The sequence below is a fragment of the Leuciscus leuciscus genome, assembly GCF_965113295.1.
Source record: "Leuciscus leuciscus genome assembly, chromosome: 1".
Lineage (NCBI taxonomy): Eukaryota > Metazoa > Chordata > Actinopteri > Cypriniformes > Leuciscidae > Leuciscus > Leuciscus leuciscus.
This window is the reverse complement of record NC_138725.1, coordinates 56,098,625-56,122,740: the sequence shown is the minus strand read 5'-3', so window position 1 is coordinate 56,122,740 and position 24,116 is coordinate 56,098,625. Positions and strand designations below refer to the sequence as shown.

Sequence of the window (24,116 nt, the reverse complement as noted above, 5' to 3'; positions counted from 1 at the left end):
AGTGAATTGCAGAGCTTGTGTAAACATATCGACATCACTATGATCAGATGCTTTCTTAACCGCTATTTTCTCACCGCTGTTATTTTTGTTGTTGTTATCAAGGAAAGCGCGCAGCACATATTTATATTCATCTATACATCGCTCTCAGCAGAGTGGATGGCGCCTGGATGTTCGTTAACAGTATATCATTGCAAAGGTATTTCCAACTTTTTACTTCTAAGGAAATAATTAACTTCGCCGTGAGTATATCAGGGCATGACTCATTGCGTTTGCACAAGTGTGAGCAAGAGCAATAAGTTCCTGGCTGTAGTTCACTTAACAGCCACCAGTGTCGCTAATAACAAGGGTTTCTGAATTCTACATATAGCCCCTTTAATATACTGCAATAGAAAATTATAATTATATTTTAAAATATTATTGTTTTTACTGTATTTGTGTTCAAATAAATACAGCCTTGAAAAGCATATAAGAGAGTTCTTGCAAAACATTTTAAAAAAAATCTTACTAACCCCAAATATTTGAACAGTAGTGTATATTAAGAAATATAAATAAATAAATAAATAGATCCCACTGTCACTCATGGAATGGGAAATATAAACATTACTTGCAAGTTAAAATACAAATGAAACTCTTAAGTAACATTAACCCTCATCCTTGACCATTTTAACTTGCATAAACAAATGTTTCTTATTCTAGGATAACTATAGTATTATATCAAATTCATTAAAAGAAAATGAATGATTTAATGTTATTATTAGACTTGTTTTACCATCTGATCTGGTACTATCAAGAGATCTATTGTAAACATGAATCAGTGTGAATGTTCAGTTCCATGAAAAGGGTAGGGGAGGGACTACAGGAAATAAAGATAAAAACTTAAAAAGATAATGAGCACGAGATAAATTATTCAGAACAGTCAGACTCTTTTACATAAACAGTACAAGTCATTTATGGCCACTGCATAATTTTCATGCTTTCACTTTTGTTATTTTATAGTTTTGACCTCACTATTATGCTGTAGTTTGGACAATCGAAATGCTAAAGAAACAGCAGGTGTGTCCAAACTCCTGACTCCTACTGAACATGTCTGGCAGGTTTCTTGGAAGAGCTGGAACACTCTGATCCATTATGAGCACACGCTAGAAACACAGATGAGATACTAAAACAAAGGCCCTCATGGGACTCTCCATAATCCCAGAACAGAACATCCAGTACTGTGATTATTTATATACAGTCCTCACTCATATTACACATTTTGTATGATGACGGTTGGAATGTGGAGTCTGCATAATGCATTCTGAAAGAGATCTTTCTTTGAACTGTGAAAGCAAAACTGTCTGCTGTTCCCATGTATGTTAAACCATTTCACGCCATACCACTCAAATTTCACGAGTGAAAATGACTTGGGGGAAAATAAAAAGGTGGGGGGAAAAAGTGCTGCAGAATGCAGTATTAGTTGGAAAACACGTCTATCACTGTTGAGACAAATGGCAGAGTGGCCAAAACAAAAGCTGAACTTAGTAGTGTACTTTATAATCTTGCAGGAATCCAAGTACTCTATTCTGTTTAATAGTAGCTCACTTTCACAGAAATGTCTCAATATGAATAAGCCACCAAGAGAACTGACATGTTTCAACAGGAAGCTGTTGGGATTTTCCTAAATATCAAAACAGCAAAGTTTTTAGGATGAGCTGTCTGAGCTTAATTCTTCCTCAGACTTTGAAGGAAATCAACAGCGAGTGGGGTGACTAAGGGATAATTACGAGAATTATTAGCATGAAGGTCTGTTGCCTTTCTGGGTTCCAGTAAGTAAGTGACTTTTATTAGATCTGAAATAAAATACAAGAGCATCTTGCCTTATAAAATCGCCTCAGAAGGTGAAGACTCTCTTCTCGGGCACCCTAAAAAAAGAAAACATCATCATAGTAATGGTATGATTGAGTTACACAATATAAACAAGTAAAATATCCTACTTCCTGTAAATCTGTCTGCTATCAAAATAAGAATGAAAGAAACTGTTACGCAAGGTAAAAAAAAAAAAAAATACTGGGAAAAACCTAAGTGTGCTAAGTATGTGTTAAGAAACAACCGATAAATTAGAAATATGTTGCAATCCGTCTTGAATAATTTTGTTTGCAGAGGTTATATTCAAATTAGCATGACTTCATTTTTAATTTGCCTATGAATTTTAATATATCTTTTTCATTTATCGTGAAAGATATATGCACACGTTTTCACAGTCTTTATCTACAATGACAAAGCAGGCCATAGGGAATATTTGCATCCATTGCTGAAACAGTCTCCACAATGCCATGTTGTCGTGCATTTGGCAATAAAACCAACCAATGTGATTTAGAATGATAAATAAGTTTGATGTGTTTTTTTAATGTGTCATATACGCAGACATAATTTACCCGTTTTATACCTCTAGGCTCAAATCTCTGTAAGGGAAGATCCATGAACTAACTGTTGTGTTTATAATAATAATTAATAATAATAATTAATAATAACAATAGGGTTTCAGCGCTACGCGCTTGAATCCCTAATAATTCGTTAGATTTATATAGTGCTTTTCTGAGTACTCAAAGTGCTTTACATAGAAGGGGGGGAATCTCCTCAACCAACACAAATGTGCAGCATCCACTTGGATGATGCGACAGCAGCCATATTGAGCCTGAACGCCCACCAAACACCAGCTTATTGGTGGAGAGAAGAGAGAGTGATGAAGCCAATCAGTGTATATATATGGGGATGATTAGGAGGCCATGATGGACAGAGGCCAATGGGCAAATTTGGCCAGGATGCCAGGGTTAAACCCTCTACTCTTTTTCGAAGGACATCCTGGGATATTTAATGACCACAGAGAGTCAGGACCTCGGTTTAACATCTCATCCGAAGGACGGTGCTTTCTGACAGTATAGTGTCCCCATCACCATACTGGGGCGTTAGGCCCCACACAGACCACAGGGTGAGCACCCCCTGCTGGCCTCACTAACACCTCCAGCAGCAATAGTTTTCCCAGGAGGTCTCCCATTCAGGTACTAACCAGCCACAACCCTGTTTAGCTTCAGTGGGCAACCAGTCTTGGGCTACAGGGTGATATGGCTGCTGCTGTTAATGGATCACCAATATCCATTTAGAATAAAGTAAAAAAAGAGAAGAAATTGTTGAAGCCTGAGATACCAACTATATAGAACTTTTACATGCCATGGAAGATTTTTATAATATGTTTCTTTTTTCTACAGCTAAATAAATAAGTGGAATGAAATTATTACTCACATTTATGGGAGTAAATTATATAAATATATGAACTGATACAAAATGAATTATTCATATTCTTTTACACTGATAATAAATTAGATTCTTTGATCATTACTTGAAAAGTAAGAGATGTTCTGTGTTAAGATGCCTACCTCCAAACAGGCCAAATGGATGTCCTTTATAATGCATTGAGAACCAGAAAGCACAGACTGTTTTAAAAGCAGACAGCTTAACTCCAGGGTGGCAAGACGCACCTTCCCATCTGAAACACACACACACACACACACACACACACACACACACACACACACACACACACACACACACACACACACACACACACACACACACACACACACACACACACACACACACACACACACACACACACACACACACACACACACACACACACACACACACACACACACACACACACACACACACACACACAGTTGTGATAAAGCAAAACAAAACCCATTAGGTGCAACTGTTCTAAATTTACAACTGAATCAAAGTGGCATTACTACAGCAGACCAAACATGTGGGATTTCGTATTACGCAAATAACTTCTGACCATCTCTAGCAAATGTGTCTTAAAAAAGGAAGAGTGGGGCATTAGAATAGCTCAGATGGGATGTGTGTAACCACGGCAACAGTCAAACAACCATGTTGGCAAACAAATGCGGCGCAAATGAAAGAGAAAATCTAAAGTTTAGCTTCTTGTCATGCTAGTGTCACAATGGACACTGGATGGAAATGTCAAAAGCACAAAGGAGCATGAATCATACAATATGAGGACAACAGCTCATCATGCATATATTGCGGACTCAATCAGTTCTACGATTTAATCCTAAGTATTGCAGAGTATCAATGATGGGCTTTCAGAAAACTCAATTTAACATCATGCAAGCAAATGTAATGTGAATGTGAAGCAAGTCAACTTTCAAATGTCACAACAATTACAGGAGCCCCTTAAAGGAGAAACTGGCTACAATTCCTCTTCACAAAGGTGAAAGTGATCAACGGTTAGAGGAAATTGGTTGCAGTTTGTGTTACTCAAGGTTGTGGTCAAGTGTATGGAGCTAAAGAAATGTGCATCAGGCGAAAGGGCATTCAAATAACAACTGATACTTCACTAAGCTCTGGCCCTCTCGCTCACACTGACGGTTGCTGAAGCTTTTCAGAACATCCCATAGGAATAAACTGGAGATTTCTGTAAACCGTGCGATGTAAAATGTGCTCATAAATTGGTAAAATTGAAGGGATGTCATCCTGACATGGGCTGGAATGAACTCTGCATTGTTATCTATCTAAAAATTATTGGTTAATATTATTTTCCGTCCGTTGCCTTGGTTACGTCATCAGAAAATTCACTTCAGAGCAGTATTGTTATTGTTAAAACTATTTTTAAAAAATCCATTAATTGAAATAAACCTGAAATGAAATTATTTTTTTATATTTTATATTAGATTAAAACCTAACCTTGAACTAAAAATAAGAAATGTTGCTTTGGCAACCAACTAAAATAAAAAAGTAACTAAAATGTAAGTTACTAAAATGACTTCGTAACTAAAACTGAAAAGTTCAAGTTAAATGCATACATTAAAATAAAACAAAAAGTGAAAATGAAAAGTGAACACTTTTTCAAAAGCAGAGAAAGTTATTACAGTTGATTAGAAAAAGGAACTGCCTAAAATAACTTGTTGAAACACGTACATTAATACCAGATACAGTCTCAAAAGAGAAAGTCCATTTTGATTTCATGTACCACTTTAGTTTGGACAACAAACATGTTTGACGCATTAAAACCACAGCTGATATTTACTAAAGACACACAGAAGAAGTTTTGCTTAAGGTGTTTGTACATTGAAATATCAGTAAAGGTCAGCAATGAATAAACAGTGAATGCTTTGATCTGCACAGTCAAGTTCAGGCACAACGATGGAATCTGCAGAGTGTAATATTTAATGAGCATGTTCAAGCAAGTGAAGGATAATATTAGGAGTCAGTTAAATAAAGCGCAGTAGAGTGAGAGCGTGCAGGTGAGACGTGGAGGATGTGAGTGAGTGAGTGAGTGTGTGTGTGTGTCTCTCCACGTACCTGGCTGAGCAGCCTGGTTCATGATTCGGATAACTCTCTCCACCAGCACCTGACTGTAAGAGCTCCTGTCCTGACTTGGCACAGGTAGCTGGATCCTCTCTAAGAGCTCTGGGTTTATACCTGCACGTACACACATGCACACACATAAACAAAAAAGATGCAAAGATCAGAATGTTGGAGCATGATGTTGATGAATATATATACGGATGTATTTACATTACTTTAACATACAAATCTGAATTTTCACATGATCCTTCAAAAATCATTTGAATATGCTAATTTGGTGCTCAAGAAACATTTCTCATTATTACCAATATCTAGGGTTGTTACCATATATATTGTTAATGTGGTATAAAATGCCTATTGTTAAATATATTTTGCTATATTGTGTATCGCGCCATGTAAATATATAGTACTATTGACACTTCAGAGTGATTAAATGCATGAATGAGAATATAAAGAGCGGGACGTGCTTGATGTTAAAAAGAGTTCGCTTTCGAGTTTGGTGTCTCCAAATCGCGTCGACAGCTGATGTTTTGGGGAAATTCCCTCTTCAAAAATGCTGAAGCCTGATTGATTCACGCTATTGCACCTGCAATAGTCAATGGCGCTCAAGCGGGGGAAGGCCCGTCGCTATATAAGCCTGTGCTGAGCGGTACTGACTTTGAATTTTTCCCTTCACTCAAGCCTGTTGTTTCACTGTGGATATTCTTGCCCGAGCGGACGACGCAGAAAGAAATGATCCCCTTCTGCGATCCGGCAAAGATGATGTTGCTAAGAGGATGCTGTGCATGCCGAGGGCCCATTGAGCTACCAGATTCACGTTCTGGTATCTTTCAGGAGAGGAATGTTTATGAAATGTTTGACGACAAGCAGTCAATCAAACGGTATCGTTTGGACAGAGCAGGCATTATCTTTGTCAGCGCTGGTTAATGTTGGGCTGAACTTGCCTTTTATAACATGTTTCCGCTGTTCGACTAATTCAGAAAGCAGTAGCGCTTCTTCCTCCCACCAGTTCAGTTTTTGTTTTGGAATCCATGGTGACAGATTACATCCTAAAATCTATGTCATATATAGGCAGGTCAGTTAACAGCACAACGGTTTAAAATTTATGATTGAGACATGGTGGAAAACGTGTTAATCTTTCAATTCCAATGTGTATATCATTATGTATCCTCTTGAAAATTGTTTGTCAAATGTGTGTTGAATGTAAACTCCTCTTAGGAATTTCACCATTCGATGTGAATTTATCTGAGAATATTCTTAAATAAGGAAATCTATTCAGTGATTGGTCCATGCCAATGTCATTATCCAAAATCCTGTTTGTGGCACAGCAAAGTGTTGTGAATCATCTCTAAAACTGACACTTAAGATTTAGTCCTATACTTCACTTAAATTATGACTGAGATGCTTGATAAATAACTTTTAAGCGCAGCTTCAAGCCAAGAATTTTTTTACTCTAAAGTCAATTCTTAGCAGTGTTCTTGTTAGAGACAGCTCGATCAGCTGACACCGGCCCAGCACCCACGCGCTCATCGTCCTCCACAGCACCCGATCTCGTATTCATATACTGTGATATAAGCAGTGCTGCCGCTTTGCTGTCATTCACCCACGGTGTTCAACTAGGCCCGGTAGCTCAGCGGTGAAGACTGTCCGCTCTCTTATGTCTGTTTCTCAAATCCCTCTGCTGGTTAAGGGGCGACAGGAACAGTAATTGTCTTTGTGTTCCGACCGTCCCGCTGTGCAGCGCATTAGGTCAAGATGTATCTATGCATATATACATATGTAGACATATACATGCAATGCAAAATTAATGCAAATTAATTATTTAAAAATCATACAATGTGATTTTCTGGATTTTTGTTTTAGATTCCGTCTCTCACAGTTGAAGTGTACCTATGATAAAAATGACAGACCTCTACATGCTTTGTAAGTAGGAAACTCCCCACTGTATCTATATGTATACACAAAGTGCTTCAGAATCGGAGCTCTTCCTCCTCCTCCTCTTCCTCGCTCGCTGCCTTCAAGCGGCAAGTTGCCTTGTTTTAAGCACAAAGTGCTGTGGCCTCAGTCACGTTATACGAAAGCATAGTAAGCTACTGTCCGGGCTCTGACCAAGGGACTGGATTATGTCAGCGGACCTGAAATATGTCTACTTTTAATGGGCATTTGCTTATGTCAATCACCTTGTCTATCATGCAAGAGTGCTCTTGTCACCATCATATTCACAATAGCTTGGCCGAATGTCCTGGCAATAAGATTTTGAATGGCACAAGAAGGCTAATATACTCTGGTCCCTCTACGTGACTAATTTGTGCTGAGCACTATTGTCAGTTTAAGTTTTGGATAGTAGAGGCTATCCGTCTGGCTTATGCTACCCAGAGGGCGGACTGCTCTATAGGGTTCATGCCCACTCCACTAGGGGTTTGGCTGGGCTTGGTCTTAGATATGTCTATTACAGGACATTTGCCTAGAAATAGGATGGTCTTTGCTAGATTCTATAACCTTGAAATCCCTTCTTTTGCACCGCATGTGCTGTCTTGTGTAATGGGAGAGGGGTGAGCTGTCATTGGAAGGCTGAAGGACCTTGTGGCAACACCCCTCCTCAGTGAGTGGTTACGACTATACGCTGGCTCTCTACATATGTTTTTATTTATTTTGAACAAATATATTCACCGCACAACCTGCAGCGTTCTGGGTTGGTATTTTCATGGTAATCATAGCGGCTCCAGCTAGCAGCTGCCTGCCTCATTGAGTGTGAGAGATTGTTATTTATATTATTGTTATTATTATTAACAAAAGAAAAAAGAACTTACTCTTGACTGAATTACTTTTTTTTTTTTGCTTTAATAAGAATACATTTATATTTAATTCATGCAGTGAAGACTATGCAATATAATTTTTTTTTTACATTTATTACATTTCTGTACTAATTCTAATTAAATCTTAAATAAACCTATTGTTCCTTAAAAAGGTAATGTTTAATTTCATATTTTTGTTATATTGTATTTGTCCTATTGTTTGTAAAAAAATTCTTATTTTTAATAACAGAATAGAGATAAAATGACACAAAACAACTATATTTTGATAACATTGGTCATAAGTTGGTCATATAGCCCACCCCTACCAACAGCCAAAACAGAATTATAACATTATAAATGTCTTTACTGTCACTTTTGATCAATTGAATGTGTTCTTACAGAATAAGAGTATTAATAAAAAAAAAAAAAAAAATCTATATATGAATAATACTTAAAAATACTTATATTTTATATACTCTCTTTTACATTTCTTCCCATAATTATCAATTTATTTGCATGCTTTGCTTAAAGGGGGGTCGCACACCGGACGAGAAGCGCAGCGTCTAGGATAACTCGAGGTATCGCACACAAGACGGGCACTTTCTCAGTTTATGGCAAGCAATATTGTTATGTTTAAGGACATTATGAATTATGTCTATACTATGTTATGACTGTACGTTGTTGAGTCTGCAGTCTGAACACTTTACCTCAGAGCGTCCGTTAACTGAATTAATTGAGAATCTCACCTGAAAATCCAATAACATCAGCAATTTTCATTCAAGCAGCTGATTTCTGTAAATGAATGTAAAACTAAATGTATATTGCAGCACAGGGTGAAGTCAGTATATACATTAACGACGATTTGAGACAAATATAATGTACATTTAATCTAAAACTGTAAATGGCGCGGCAGGATTTTGAACAAGGTCCTGAGACATTGCTGGGCGCCGCGGACAGAGGCCGAATGGCGCCGCCGGTGTGTGTACACTCATAGAGAATAATGTGTTTGAATTTTAAAGACGTGGTGCTGCGCTGCGCTTCTCGTCCGGTGTGCCACCCCCTTGAGACTGTTATTGCTGAAGAGACAGATCATATACCTTTACTGTGAGACACGGCATACAGGAGACAAAGCACAAACAGAGCCTGGTAATCCTCTGAGTCACAGTCCAGTGCATTATAGAACATGTCCAGGAAGGGCCTAGAACAACAACCAAGATAACAGCTATTCTTTCATTGTTTCCGCTTTGAAATCATGCAGAAATTTGCATAACAGAACAATGTGTAAAACACGCAATGCACACACAGTTTATAAAGACTGTTTTGTATTATTTGAGTGTTGCAAATGTGAAAGGAATTTAACTAGGCAAGCTTTTGTCTATAAATCATGTCAAAATGAGTCTGGCTTTGAGGAGCACTCATATCTAAATGCTAGTTACCTCCCCTCTAGCTAAAAATAGTCTTCAGAGGTGTAAAATCTTCTTTTTAAGTACCAAATCAAGTCCATGCAGAGTATTCCTAAGAATATTGCTTTTTCACAGGCATGTCATGTACCTCTTTTATCTTTTGGTTTAGATAAAAACACAAATATCACATTTGAAAGGCTTGTGAGCAGTCTGAACATGTCCTGGGCTCTTTTTCCTTGGAGCCCGCTAATCTAAACAGGGAAGCTTTGCTGCACTTCAATGGAACTGAGCATAAGCCAATTGCAGGGCCATCAGTTCAATGTTAATACTCGCTAAAACTGATGACACTGATAAAGTACTATTTTGGACCACAATGCAGTTTTAATGGATAGACTGAACTGTTGCTTCTCAAGTTTCTCTTCAATTAAATGTTAGAGTAGCATAGATCCACTGACCCGAAATGAAAAATTAAAAGAGGTTTGCTTACTCTGACAAAATACATTTTGTGGATGCTCTTAAAATGGTAAAGTTGTTCATAAATGTGTTTTCCAAGCCTAAAAAAAAGTTGGTTGGTTGTGTACCTGCTCTTCTGGCCTTCGGATCGTGCTGCCGCAGCACTCTTCTCTTCGTCTGTAATGTTTTGTTCTGTCAACGTGGACACATCAGAGACCCTACATTTTTCCATCACCACCATCTCAATTTCTGCAAAACACAAACACAACACAGACTATAACAGCACAGCTGGATTTTGGCATTGTACATGTGAGATGCCAGCCATGGAAGATCCCCGCAGTAAACTGATCTGGGCTGTCTAAAGTTACACTAATGGATTTCCCATTGAATTATTTCATGTCTGCAGGCATTTTTTTCAAAAAGGGAAACCACTTGGTGGTATTTAATAATTTCTAAAACTAAATCTAACAGCCCAAGTCACAAGGGAAATGTTTTCTATAGCAATACGTAATGATCGCTGTGATTATTAACAGTATGCATGTATTTATGTACGAAGTAGAGGTCTGCACGGGACTGTTTTTTTCGTCCCGCTCCCGCTAGGTTCTATTCCGCTCCCACCCGTTCAAGCTTAAAATTCACTCTCTGTTCACCTGCTATCCACTTAGAATGATTTTCTTCCCGACCCGACCTATCCCGCTAAATTTAGATTTCGTTTCCAGAATCTCACAAGACGCGTTTCCATTACAGATTTGCGCAAAACTTTTGCGATATTTTGCAAAATGACGGCGATACAATTAACCGATGTTATGCGACTAAAACTTAATTTCCTCATATACATAAATATATATGTATACATAAATATATGTGTGTGTGTGTGTGTGTGTGTGTGTGTGTGTGTGTATATATATATATATAAATAAATATATATACACATACATACATACATTCATACATACATAAACAAGGGTAACCTTGGGTTACTTGAAAGCCACAGGTTGGAAAAGATTGCTGTAAAAAATAAAACTACTCTAATTTCTCAACACCTAATGAACTTGCAAACCTGGTGAAGGGATGTAAAAAAGAAAAAAGTTGCTCACAAAGACAATCCTCAATCTTATTTTGGTTATTTTTGAGTTACTTCAATGAACTTTATCATGAGTTATAGCTGGCTGTGAGTGACGTGGGGAAGGACGACTAAAGGAATGAATCATCACACAGAGGAGTGAATACAACAAGAGATAGGGCTTAGCTCACTTTCCCTCTCAATTCTGACAAGATTAAGGTGATACAAAAATGTTTCTCAAGGTGGGAGAGGGTGGGGGTGATGTTTCGCCCAATCGGAGAGGTGGAGAGCACAGAATGAATGTGGACCAAAGTGACCGTGTCAAAACACAGAAATGACGTGAGAAGGTGGAGTGCTCTCGCAACTGGCAAAACTTGATATAGCCAAGTAGGACGTGCTTCTGGATTAACACTGTCATTTTTGTCGGTCCTGGAACAACATTCCTATGAAACAATCAAAGACCAAACCCTGATTTTCACCTAAAACCGTCGTGAAAGGATTATACTATTGTTCAAATCAATAACCCGAGGCATAAAATAGCCTAAAATCTGATTGGTTGATAGGATTATTGCTCCAACCCATATCCTACTTGGTCGGTCAATTACAATAAAACGATCTCCTTTTGAATTCAACGGAAGAAGTCAGTCATGCAAGTTTGGAACAACATGAGGGTAAGTCAATTACACAATTCTCATTTTCGGGAGAGCTTTCCCTGTAAGTATTACCATATATTTGTGCAGACTGTAAGACTTTTTTGAGAACTCGAATTGGTGCATCTGTAAGGTCAGTTTTGAGAGCAGAGCCACAGCCAAAGTGTGGTGTGATCCAAAGAATGGAGGGTCAGTCAGTCATGCTGGGACATTCATCTAGTGCTACTCACCTTCCTTGTCCCCACTTGTCCTGCTGGCCTTTGAACTAGCCTCTGTACCTTTAGCCTTTTCCTTCTCTTCTTCCGGCCCTTCCTCCGATCCTCGCTCTTCCTCCTCTTCCTCGCCCACGTTCTTGTAGTTGGGTCTTTTCTGTGCCCTCTTCCTCCCACGCTGACGACTCATCTCCAGGGAACGCTCCAGACTTTCTGGGGGCTTGGTGAAGCGACGAAGACCAGCATTGCTCTAAAATGAAATGACAAATTGGATGAGGCATATGACTAATATGTCCAATATTTGAGGCTCATGAAAAGTTTTCTTTTCATAATAAAAAAAATAATAATAATTGTGTGTATACATACTTTTTATTGTTTTTTTATTTATTATTTGTTTTATATATTTTTCCCATATATTGATAAGGTCAACCAGACAAAGTACAAGTACATAAATTCACAGTTTGGAGGATTTCCAATAAACAGAAACTTATTGTCTTTCAAACATTAATAAGCTTTATTAGGAACATTTGAATATAAAAACAAATGCAATATTTTCTTCCATTTTTTAAAAACATATTTACATAATTAACCTTTTGCTGCTTGATCTCGGCACAACATATTCACACATTAACCATCTTGGATAACAGCAATAGCTGCTTTTACAATGTCTGCAGAACTTAAAGAGGCAGTGAAAGGAAAACAGTCTCTGGCTTCTCAGAAACAAGAACCCGCTAAGACAGGAAACAGCTGCCAAACAGTTTAGGACACATTTGGTAAGTGCAACATGGACAGCATTGATGTTTCCGAGGATCTCCAATAACTCATGTGAGATGAAGCACTAAGCAGTTGCTGTTGGACAGCACACCGAAGGACCCTCAACCTCATTCATGACGACCACACAAGAGATAAGACGTTCATTCTTAGAACGGCAGGAAAACACAGTCAACAATCACCTGCTCGTGGTCTCACAGAAGCGCTATAGCACTCTGAACCACTCGGTCTGTTCTTCAAAGAATGTCTGCGAGGATTCAAAGAACCCACCTCTTCTGTTTCAAAATGTAAGGTGATGTTTCTCTTCAAGTTTGAGAAAAAGCAGCTTTGAGAAACATAAATTGTCTGGTAGCATACAAATTAAAAACAACTCTAAAAAAAAAAACAGGACCACAACCGGTCACAGTGACACGGTATGAAGAACATGCGACTTGCAGCTGAGAAGTGGAGCGCTCAGTAGGACGCCACATTTGCAAAAACCAGCCATCTGTGGTCTGCCTGTGGTCACAGACTTAATGAGTGAATTCTATTCAAAGTGCAATGTACATCACCAAGACTGAGCTATTTACGAGAAAAGACTGAAGAGATAAAAGGCAGCTGATGACCTCACTCTTTGTGCCACTGCAGTCAAGATAAGCCGAATATATATTTAAAAAAAAACATCTAGAGTTTACTAAAGGCGAAAGTGTGGTCGTCTGATGCGTTGCATCCCCTCAGATATGTGTGACATCATTTTAAGAATCAAAACAACAGGTCTGTGACATCAGACTGATGCGAGAGCCAAGCGAAGTGACCAAGTTGCATTCACCAGAACGCTTAATTGTGACAACCACTTGTTGAACTTCCAGAAATAGGTTGCTAAAGCATGCCACTAGGCTACAGGTGCGCTTCCAGCAAACTGCATAGCAGGTGTGCCTTTGCTTACACAAGCAGCCTGCTCTCTGTGCAGCATGTAAATCATATAATGAGAAAACAGGGGATGCTTCTAATACGGTAGCGGTTTTGCCCTTCATCTCTGCACTACATAACTTCTTACTTCCTGTCATCTGCGCAAGGACCTGTTTGAAATCCTATTCTACACATCCGACGTCTCTGTTTGGTCCCTTCTGTTCTCATCCTCTACCCGCGGCTTGTGGTAAAGGAAGGTCATGTGATGTGTGTGTGCATGTGTGTGTGTTTGGGTGTTAGAGGGTTGCTGGTAACACACAGGTACAAGCACCTATTTCACAGGCCCTTACGGGAAAGGAAAAGTAGGTTAGAGGCAGTGTGATGACGGTGTAAGGCAAATCGCTGTACATCAGAGCAACGAGAGCCACAGCAAAAGACAGACCAAAACTCTGCATTTACATAAGGATTCCCACCAGCTTCCTCAACCGAGCTCTTCACAACATGCCACAGCCCCACAACAGACTGTGTATTATCTAATCTAAACATTTATAGTCTGATAAATAACCAAAAATTTGTTTGGCTCAACTAAGTTTCAGCCTAAATGGAGACCTTCGGCAAGAAATGGAAAGATAAAATGAAACTCGCGCAGTTCATCTCAGTAATTCACGAACCTTTTGGTGCTAATACATTCAGTTTCTAAAGAAAGAAAAAAATTATAATATGGAAGTGTTCTCTCACAAAGCAAAATATTTGTGCACTGTGGAATACTTGTCATACCAGTACAAGGACAATAAAGAGCATAAATTTGAAATCTTGATATTGTGAATCAGAGATTCCTAGAGAAAGCAGGTTTTGCATAGTGAGATGTTTTTGCTGCTGTTATCTGATGCGCTTTGTTTGTACAAAAATACAATATTTGTTGAGCTTTGATAACATTTTGCAATTCAAAGAGTGCAAATTACTTTACTTTTGATAAACATCCTATCTGGATTTGATATATAGATAAATTAAAGAAAGCATCAGTAACAAGGTCAAATCTTATGCATAAAATGCAATTAAATAACATATTTAACCAATTAGCCAATCCGTGCCGAATAGCAGCATTATTGTCGGCTGGGTCAGGAATTAAAATATGAAAAAGTTTTGCAGAAGCAGACAGAGTTTTGTTTACAGTACATGGCAGCACAGATATGCATGGTGTCAACAGTTTCGTGCAAACCAAAACAAATGTAGCAGTCAGCAAAATTACTTCATTTCACAGCACTCACGCAAACTTAATGTCATTGTTGTGATCTATATACCTTCAGAACAGTGTTGTTTATTTAATCTACCGTACAGTACAAAACCGTGTCTACAGCTCTGGAATTTGTGTTGATATACTGAACAACACCTGCAAATAATTTTTGTTTAAATACCTCTTTTTCTTTAACTGCTCTGAAATTTCAGTCACAGGTCGCACAGGTTTAGGGAAGCTGGGGTTGACAGATTACCGTCAGCTTGTAAAAAAAAGGGTCAAGTAGAGCAGGCTGTGGTTAAGACTGAGAGGTTAGACACAGAAAGAGACCGCAGAAAGGGGCAGAGAATGGGAAAGGGGAAATGGCTTTTGATAATACTGACACAAATGAGTAGAGAGACTGTTTCCCTGAAAAGGCAGCTTGACTGCCTGTTTCATTTTTTTTTCTTTTTTTTTCTGATGATAAACATACATTTATCAGAATAATACAGGATGGAGTTCAGATGTATATCTACTATTCAAGGCTTGTCAACTAAGAAACCTGATTAATTTGAAATGGCTTACTTAGTGAATCAAACCGTTGAAAGCTCTGTTGTTTCTTAGCAAGGCCACCGCTTGTGGTCGATTGTGGAGAGGTGTGGTTTAATTGTACTAAATGAGTGAAGAAGTCCAGCTTACGTCAATACAACACAAGCAAATGACGTCAGATGAGAGGTTGCTATGGTGTTTAATTCATCAAAGTTGGTTCAAATCCCCAACCCTAAGTATAAACAATAGCAAAAATGAATTATCAGCTAGTATTGCCTAAATTCTATATCACTGCAAACACATTTAAACACTAATCAATGAAATGCTACTAACATCTACAGTTCAAGCAAGCATGACATTCTCCTCACACACTCTCTCAGAAACAAATATGACATTTAAGTGATTTTGTTTAACCTTTGGCAAACATTCGGGACGCTTTTATTGCAAATATTTGCATATGTGAATATGCACGGCTTGGCCCGGATTCTGATATCCAGACAATAGAAAAAAAATATATAGAAAAAAACAAGTTATGTGCTACAGGCTGCACTACACAATCAGTCTCATATCCACCTACACGCTTGCAGTGATGTCTGCTGTGCAGAAGACTTCAAAGCAGCCCATTAACACTGATATCGCAGGGTTCTTATCTGCCTGCCTTACCTCAGTGTAAATACCCTCATGAAAATAACAAGAGCACAGGCAAACCGCAAAGAAGAATTCGCTTCTCCTCTTCAATCATCTGGTCCACAGACTGGAGAAGCGGCATTTCAAAACTATCTGTTTTCTGAGAAGCTTATTTGGGGGGGTCTGATACGCATCTTTTATTAAAAAAGGGCACAGTGAGACTGTAGCGCTTGACTGACATATTTTAAGCGATGAAGAGACGTGATAACATTTAGCAAGTTAATCGGACACATCACTGTAAAACTGACACATTGATTAAACTTTCCTTGAGGTAGAGGAACTTTTGGCCAGTCTGATGTAGACAGCTCATTTGCCACCAAGTAAATATCAAATATCAGTGCTAACGTTTACAATGGCACACAAAAAAAATCTTGCCGTGCTATATTTATTTCACTTCTGAATTCTAGATCTAATGAGCCGTAGATAACATAACAAACAAAAATTACTGTTATTTTCCAGTCTATATACGTTTAGCCAGATTTTGTGCTCCAAACATCCATGACAGCTTTTAACTTATCCATGCTGGCAAACAATCATGGTGCATATATAAAAAAAAAAAGCAGTTTTACAAGGTTGCTATGAAACGAGAGCGGGAAGCAGGGCTTGGGCGATATGGCAAAAAATATCACAATATATATATATTTTTTCATATTGATGATCGATATAGAGATTTATCATGATATATTAGGGCTGTCACTTTACGTTCGAAAATCGATTGCACAATCGATCGGACCAACCAACACAAGTTTCGAAAACGAAAATAGGGAATCGATTTTAACCAAATATGCACACTATAAATTTTAAACGAATTAAACAAACAAAAAAGATAGATGTAACAAAACTCACAAACAAGCAGAAAAAGTGACGGTTTAATTGATTTTGTCCATGAACTTGAGCCGAGATACATTATACCTAGCCGAACCACAGTAACTAAGAAGATTGCGAAAATCTATGACACTAGTCGTGAAAACATGCATCAGATTTTGAGTGGCAAAAACGTTGTTCTGACTACCGATGGATGGAGTTCCCTCGCTACAGAGGCATATATCACAGTGACAGCACACGTCATTTCAGAGACTTGGGAACTTCACGTTTTTGTACTGCAAATGAGCCAGCTGAGAGGTAGCCATACAGCAGAGAATGTTGCAGAGTGCATTTCAGGCATATTGAGGGATTTCGCAATACAGCGTGATTCAGTTGTTGCAGTCACTACCGATAATGCACTTAATTATGTTAATGCAGTGGAGCAGCACCTGGGTGCTGTTAACATACTGTGTCTGGCCCACACAATCAACCTGGCTGTACGCAAGGGGTTAGATGTCAGAGCCATAGACAACTCTTGCTAGGCTACGAAAAACTGCCCCTCATTTTCACAGATCCACTACAGCAGCCTCTTGGAGGATAAGCAGCGTATGCTAGGCTTAAAGCCAGAGAAGCTAATCAATGATGTGTGACACGATGGAACTCTACCTACGATATGATTTATAGGGCATCTGAACAACAAGCAGTAGTGGCAGCCGTGATATTTGACCAAAAAAAAACTGAGTGGCGACCCAAGCATTGTCCACATGCAAATACCCCACATCCTCAGCTGTACTGCCTTTGCAACATGTACTTTTGTCTCAAGTTGAAAAAAATCAGGTCAAAGTCAGACGAGAGGTCTTGCTTGAGGGAAATGGCCACTAAAATTGAGGCAGATTTGAGAAAACGCTATGACCCCAAAAAGGAAGCGACATTTATGCTTTTGAATAAAGCTGCTTACTTGGATCCTCGGTTTCATCTTTTAATTCATTTAATGGAGGAACAGAAGCAACAAGTGCACGCAAACATTAGAGAGGAATTGGCACTGCAGTCTGGCGATAATGACGAACCCGTGGAGCCATGCAGCTCGGAATTAAGCAGGGGAAAGACGGCCTTAAAGGTGGTATCAGTGATTTCAGGCCCAAAAACATTTTTATCACATTCATCTAATCTTTCCTAACGATCCGCAAGCTTTTTCTTCAGCTCTCACTTCGCGTGCAGCCGTGCACGAGCACAAAACCTCACAACACCCTCCCCCTGTCGGTGATTGGTTGGAACACTCTTTGTTTTGGTTTTGAGTGTTTGGCTAAACCATTTGTTTTTGTGTGCAGATCTCAGAGCCTAGGCTGCCTACAGAGACGCGTTTTTTTGACGGCATGCTTATGGGGCGGGCAGCTAGCGGATCGTTAGGAAAGATTAGATGAATGTGATAAAAAAAATGTTGGGCCTGAAATCACTGATACCACCTTTAACAGCAATGGGAGATCTGTTTGGAGACATCTACACAAGGGGCTACGAAAGAGCGAATGACGTCGAAAGTGACCTCTTACAGGAGATGATTACTTATGAAAAGGAGCCACCATTGCAAGCTGACAGCGACATGCTTTTGTGGTGGAAGATTGGAAGTGTCCCTGGGACATCAGTGCGGACGGAGCGCGTCTTCTCAACAGCTGGAAATATAGTGAATAAAAAACGCTCTGTTCTGGACCCCGAAAATGTTGATCGGCTATAGACCTAGCCTTATTTGCACGTTTCATTATACGCCTGCCTAGCCTAAGTGTCAGTTACGTTCAATTAAAAAAAACACATGGCCTGTTCTCGAGTAAGTCCAAGTTTCATTGTTTGTAATGGATTGAATCATTACGTAAAATAATTTTGGAGATTTTTGAATAGCCTAAATCCTAAATGCAGCCCTGTTGTAGACTGCGACAGATGTTTCTAGTCCACTGTCTGATTTGGAGAATGTAGCGGCCCTGCGTGTTTATCCTACACGAACTTCACGTTCAATAAATCATCAGAAATATTGCTGACTTGTGCGTCTCAAGAGCCTTCTTTACGTTTGTCCAATGCCTGTTAGTTGTCCGTGGATTGGCCTATATTTGGCGTTGAAAATAGAAACGTCTTTAGACATGGAAAATCGATTTTACAATCGATTCAATGAACACTTATGTCTCAAAAATCTAACAGGATTTTTTCACAAAAGTGACAGCCATATAATATATGTATGGGTGTGACGGTTAGTATATAACCGTGAGACCGACGGTTATAGTTGAACACCGTCATTAGAACTCTATAACCGCCAAAACAGTGTTATTAAAATAATTTTTTACAAAAAAATTTGATCATAGAGAAAGTTTAAATACTAATTAAAAACAATTGTTAACAGTCTGTGTTATTAATGGTCTACGTCGTTTCCAACTGTATTTGATTCTTTGCCAAGTACCCCCTGACCGACCGCCAATCATTTGAGATAGAAATAAAAGCTATAACTATTATGTAGTGATGTACCATCATTATGAGATTTATTAAACAAATGAAAAACATTTGTAATAATAAACATTAGCAATAAACATCAACATTACCAATAACTGATCGTGCAGTTTAATTACCCCTTGACTGGCCCCAAACATGTTTGATAAAAGAAACATATACTGTGTGTATATAGCCTATATGATGTGTATTACATTTTAGCTCAAAAACAATTGTAATAAAAGATAGGATCATAAGATGCGCAATATATCGGGAGACGTGGTTTTTACCACTTTCTTTAAGTTTTGCTTTGTAGAAAGCCTTTCTTTAAAGCGAATTTCGTTTTGTTCAAATTGTATCTTAATTTTAATAAATGTTTCATCAACCAATTGCATGTATTTAATAAATAAAAAGCAAATATAGCAGACAATATAATAACCGTGACATGGAGGCGCCGGTGCGCCGCGTTCACTTGCATTGCATTGTAAACTAGAGCGCATCTCCTCGTAAAACTCAGCGTAGGCCTATGCCTCATACATTAGCATTAAATATCTTTGCTGCATCCTTTCTAGATCAGACAAGGGCTTCCTTGGGGCTCGCATCAGCAGAGCATTGCATCGTCCATAGACCGCAAAACAATCAGCGGATGGCGGGCGGGTGAGGCTTTGAAATTTGGTCAAAAAACGTTGGTGTGGATGATGAGTTTTGTGATGCGGTTGCGGATGAAATAATACCCCATCCACGTATCTCTATCGATAACAACATTGAACACTACACAAATAATAATTTTATTTTTTTTATTTAGGCGATCAAGTAGCTAATAAGTGTCTGCTCGTTTATTCAAACTAAGTTGTCCTATAACAGACGAACCGGCCCTTAATCTGTGCATTTAGGAAACCTAAACCAGTTTATAATTGACGTTGCATTACCTTTTTTCAAAAATGTCCTCGGCTTTAGAGGGTAATGCGAGTTAGGTTTCGCTTTCGCTTTAATTTCACTTGCCAGTTACCTACAGACTGATTGACTGATCGATGTTGTAGCGTTTATTTCTGCTGTGTAATACACTAGTGTTAATCCATATCTAGTAAAAACGTCCAGAGCTTATCATCGTTATCGACATAAGTTTTATTATGATCTTGATATGATATCGCCCAGTCCTAGTGGCAAATGTGCAAAGTTAATGGTAAAAACAGTGATTCCAAATGCAGTGATATCATTCTAGTTTGACATGTTTAAGTGTTCATAACACAGTGACAAGGTCATGAAAAAGGCATTTAAAACAAGATTTTTAATCGACTAGGAGTCACTTGTTCCCTACTTAAATGGTTCATGGCTTCTTGTAGGGATCAATCCTGAATCCATCTGGTTACCTGTTGAATAAACTTCCAAATGAGGATGCCAATGGGCAGATGTACTCACTAAACTCTTGTGGGCGCTCTGTTCTGTCTGCAAGGTGAACACCGAAAGGTCTCCATTCAGAATGACATCGGCCAGGGAGTGGACGAGCGGCTGGTAGTGGATGATTAGGAACACCTATGACAGTGGGGCATCATATGTTGTCACTTGACCACATGCATGCAGCTCACAAACTGTGTGTATCGTGGCTATTCTACACATTGCAAGTCTCAACAAAACCAAAGTATGTTTCTGTACCTGTGACAGCAGGTAAAGCGACACCTGAGGGTTGATCTTGCGGTCTTCGGACTGGAAAAATAAATATAGTCATCTTTGGCATGTATACAAGTTTGTTTGGAGTGGAAATAGCCAGAAATTACATCATCCCCATCCTTGGTACACTACTATATAGTTCAAAAGTTTAGGGCCAGTAAGAAATTTTTTGTTGTTGAAAGAAATTAATACTTTACAGCAACATTTAAAAAAAATTGTCAAAAAAAACTGTTTTCAACATTAATAATACTAATAAATGTTTATTGAGCATCAAATCAGTATATTAGAATGATTTCAGAAGAATCATGTGACACTGAAGACTGGAGTAATGATGCTGAAAATTCTGCTTTGCCATCACAGGAATTAATTTTCAAAATATATTAAAAAAGAAAACAGTTACTTTAAATTGTAATATTTCACAATATTACTGTTTTTACTGTATTTTTTATCCAACAAATGCAGCCTTGGAACGCATAAGCTGTTTTAAGATACGTTAAACCAATCTTAAGAACCCCAAACGTTTAAACAGTACTAGAGTATCAAACATTTCTATTTTTGAATTAAAAGTTTATTTTTGCAGTGCAGTAAGGATGTATCTTCTCACAATTAAACTTCTCCGTAATGCTGTAAAGATGTATGAGTGAATAAGTGACTACAATCTCTTAATTTAATTGTGAAAGTGAAATTTTGAACTTTTGCATGCTGAACTTTATATAACATTAAGATTGTTATCACCAACACTTCCAAATAAGAAAGTTAAAGTTTATTGGAAGCCATTACTTTTTATGGGCTCAAAATAGTCATAAATGATCAATAGTATAAAATAAGAGCATGTTCACACTTGGCACGTTTGGTTCGATTAAAACTGGCGCGATTGCTGTTAGTGCGGATCACTTGAACGCTGCCATCCGAACCCTGGTGAGCAACAAACAACGAACTCTGGTGCGGTTCAAATGATACATGAATGCAACATGGACCAAAGGACATGTAAACGAACCAAAAACAGGAAGATGAGACCCTAAAAAGGACAGAAAGCTCATGCACATCGTTTTTTCGCAATGTTGCACATCACAGTTCGGTACAGGCATCAGAACCACATCTCCACGCAGCTGATCTTCGTTTGTGTGTGTGACGGAGGTATTCCTGCTGCTGTTTTGAATCCTTCAGACATTTTATAAGCTCTTCACGAGTTCTCAGCTGGTCAAAATAGCCTCATATGCAGGCTTCGCACAAACAACGGGCGCGTTTAGCCCAACACACAGCACTGTTTTGTAGTTCAGTAAGTTCCGTTTTAAAATAAGCAATACGTCATAAAAGCCGAGCAATCAGGTTGTGAACGTCTCCCAGTGCCTTTAGGTTCGGTGCTAAAAATGCCAATCTGAACACTAAGCGGACCAGGACTAAATGTTTTTTTGTTTTTTTTGGCCCGGATCAAACGAACCAAGCAAACCGAACAAGTGTGAACACACCTAAAAAAAAGAATAATCAACAAAATATAGTGAACCTTTATTGTTGTTTGCAATACTAAAGTGTATCAATTTTATTCACTCACCTAGTACAATGGTTATGCAAAGTTCACCTGGAAAAAACACAGGCCTACAAGACGTATGCTAGTTGTTTTTCCAGACATGTGTAGTTGTGTCCTCACCTGCTCTTGACTGACCAGAGAGTACACGTAGAGGGGCAGGAACAGGCGGTTGAGCAGGTGGTCCGTCAGCACTTCATTGAGAAACTCACAGTTGATGATGAGGATGTCGTTCAGATAGTGGAGATGATCCAAGTGCTCAGCTACCAGATCGCTGAGTTTTCCTCTGTTTTTATGTCTGATGAGAATAAGTATAGATGGGGAAAAGTGCAATATTTTAATCATATATGTAGTAAGCAGGCTATCCCTGTGTCCCAATGTCCATACTATCCCTCCTAAATAGTATGTGAGATTAGAATAAGTGCGTCCCAAAGCACAGTATGTTGAAAAGAATATGTCAAAAGTCCCCAGACGGTCTACTATTTCAGGTAGATTTTCGAAGTGTGAATCCGTGCACACTATCAAGGCTAATATTGCCCACAACCCATTGCGCTTTGGAGGAGGATTCGGTTTAGAACTACAAACACGAGTAAACGTTTTTTTTCATATACACGACAGACGGTGAGAGATTTAGATTAGGTTTGAGTGACTAATAATCAAAGTTTAAACAGATTCAAAGTTTAACCTGACACTCAAAAGTATGTACTTTTTCTTCACAAAAAGAGTGCATCCTTTTAGGGCGTAGTATAAGTAGGCAAATTGGGACACAGCATTGGTTTTGAATTCAGATGGTTTAGTAAATAATTTCCACAGTGATCCACTGTGGTCTATAGTGCCACCTAGTGGTGCAGATATGAACTGCACATTAAAAAAATTCCATAAAAACCTTACTCTTCATCAGTCTGCACACACTTGTCCAACTCGATGACGTGGCTTCCGATGAACCAGACCAAATTGGAGAAGTACGGCACGGCCGTTTTGTCCCGGATGTAGTGGAGCATGTGCTGGTTGTCCACTGCGGGGAAGGACCAAAAGCAGACACGGTTAATCAGGAAATGTGAGGTTTAGTAACACAACAGGGGCAGACACAGTGATGGAAAGAGAAAGAAGATTAACAGAGCAATGTGCAATGTCATTGGTCAGATGTTGGAGGGTTATGTTAAATTACGTGCTCTATGCAGAGTCACTAAAGGATGCTAAGTTGGACTATATTTTTTCCTATGCAATAAACAGGTCCTGTAAGCATGCTGAGAGTATTATATGTTGCAAAATGATTCTAAGCTTGTAAAGACGTACTATGCAATAAAACAGTAGCAAAAGAATAGGGTTCTTGGTGGGTGCTACTTAATCAACTGAATACGAATATAAAATGGGCCTGTTTGTTTTGTCTTGTGAGGTTTGGAATAATCTGAGATTTGATGGATGGATCATAATGTAGGTTGATCTGTATCCAAAATGATGGATGCTATAATGATCAGTTAGAAGACTAGAGGCCGCTCAATGAACCTCAAGCCTCTTTTTTTTTAGAAAATTAAATTAAATTAAAACACACAAATGAAACTAAATGAAAGACACAGCCAAAATCACCACCAACACCAA

General features: G+C 38.6%; 1 protein-coding gene across 5 annotated transcripts in view; it reads right to left on the bottom strand.

Moving 5' to 3' along the window:
- The window catches only part of clec16a (C-type lectin domain containing 16A), a 57,949-nt gene that overhangs the window by 28,494 nt on the left and 5,339 nt on the right, over nucleotides 1-24,116 (bottom strand). For 4 of the 5 annotated variants that reach the window (XR_014197213.1, XM_082136447.1, XM_082136449.1 and 1 more), the window contains 10 exons: nucleotides 23,409-23,532; nucleotides 22,641-22,815; nucleotides 20,978-21,028; nucleotides 20,744-20,857; nucleotides 11,965-12,196; nucleotides 10,150-10,270; nucleotides 9,263-9,363; nucleotides 5,365-5,484; nucleotides 3,414-3,523; nucleotides 1,857-1,901 (listed from right to left, as the gene is read on the bottom strand). Coding sequence is in view for 4 of the 5 variants with exons in the window: in XM_082136447.1 (XP_081992573.1) it covers nucleotides 1,857-1,901; nucleotides 3,414-3,523; nucleotides 5,365-5,484; nucleotides 9,263-9,363; nucleotides 10,150-10,270; nucleotides 11,965-12,196; nucleotides 20,744-20,857; nucleotides 20,978-21,028; nucleotides 22,641-22,815; nucleotides 23,409-23,532 (1,193 nt within the window). In the remaining variant the exon portion in view is untranslated. The remainder of the gene's footprint in view (nucleotides 1-1,856; nucleotides 1,902-3,413; nucleotides 3,524-5,364; nucleotides 5,485-9,262; nucleotides 9,364-10,149; nucleotides 10,271-11,964; nucleotides 12,197-20,743; nucleotides 20,858-20,977; nucleotides 21,029-22,640; nucleotides 22,816-23,408; nucleotides 23,533-24,116) is intronic. The other variant, XM_082136448.1, reaches the window with a different exon arrangement.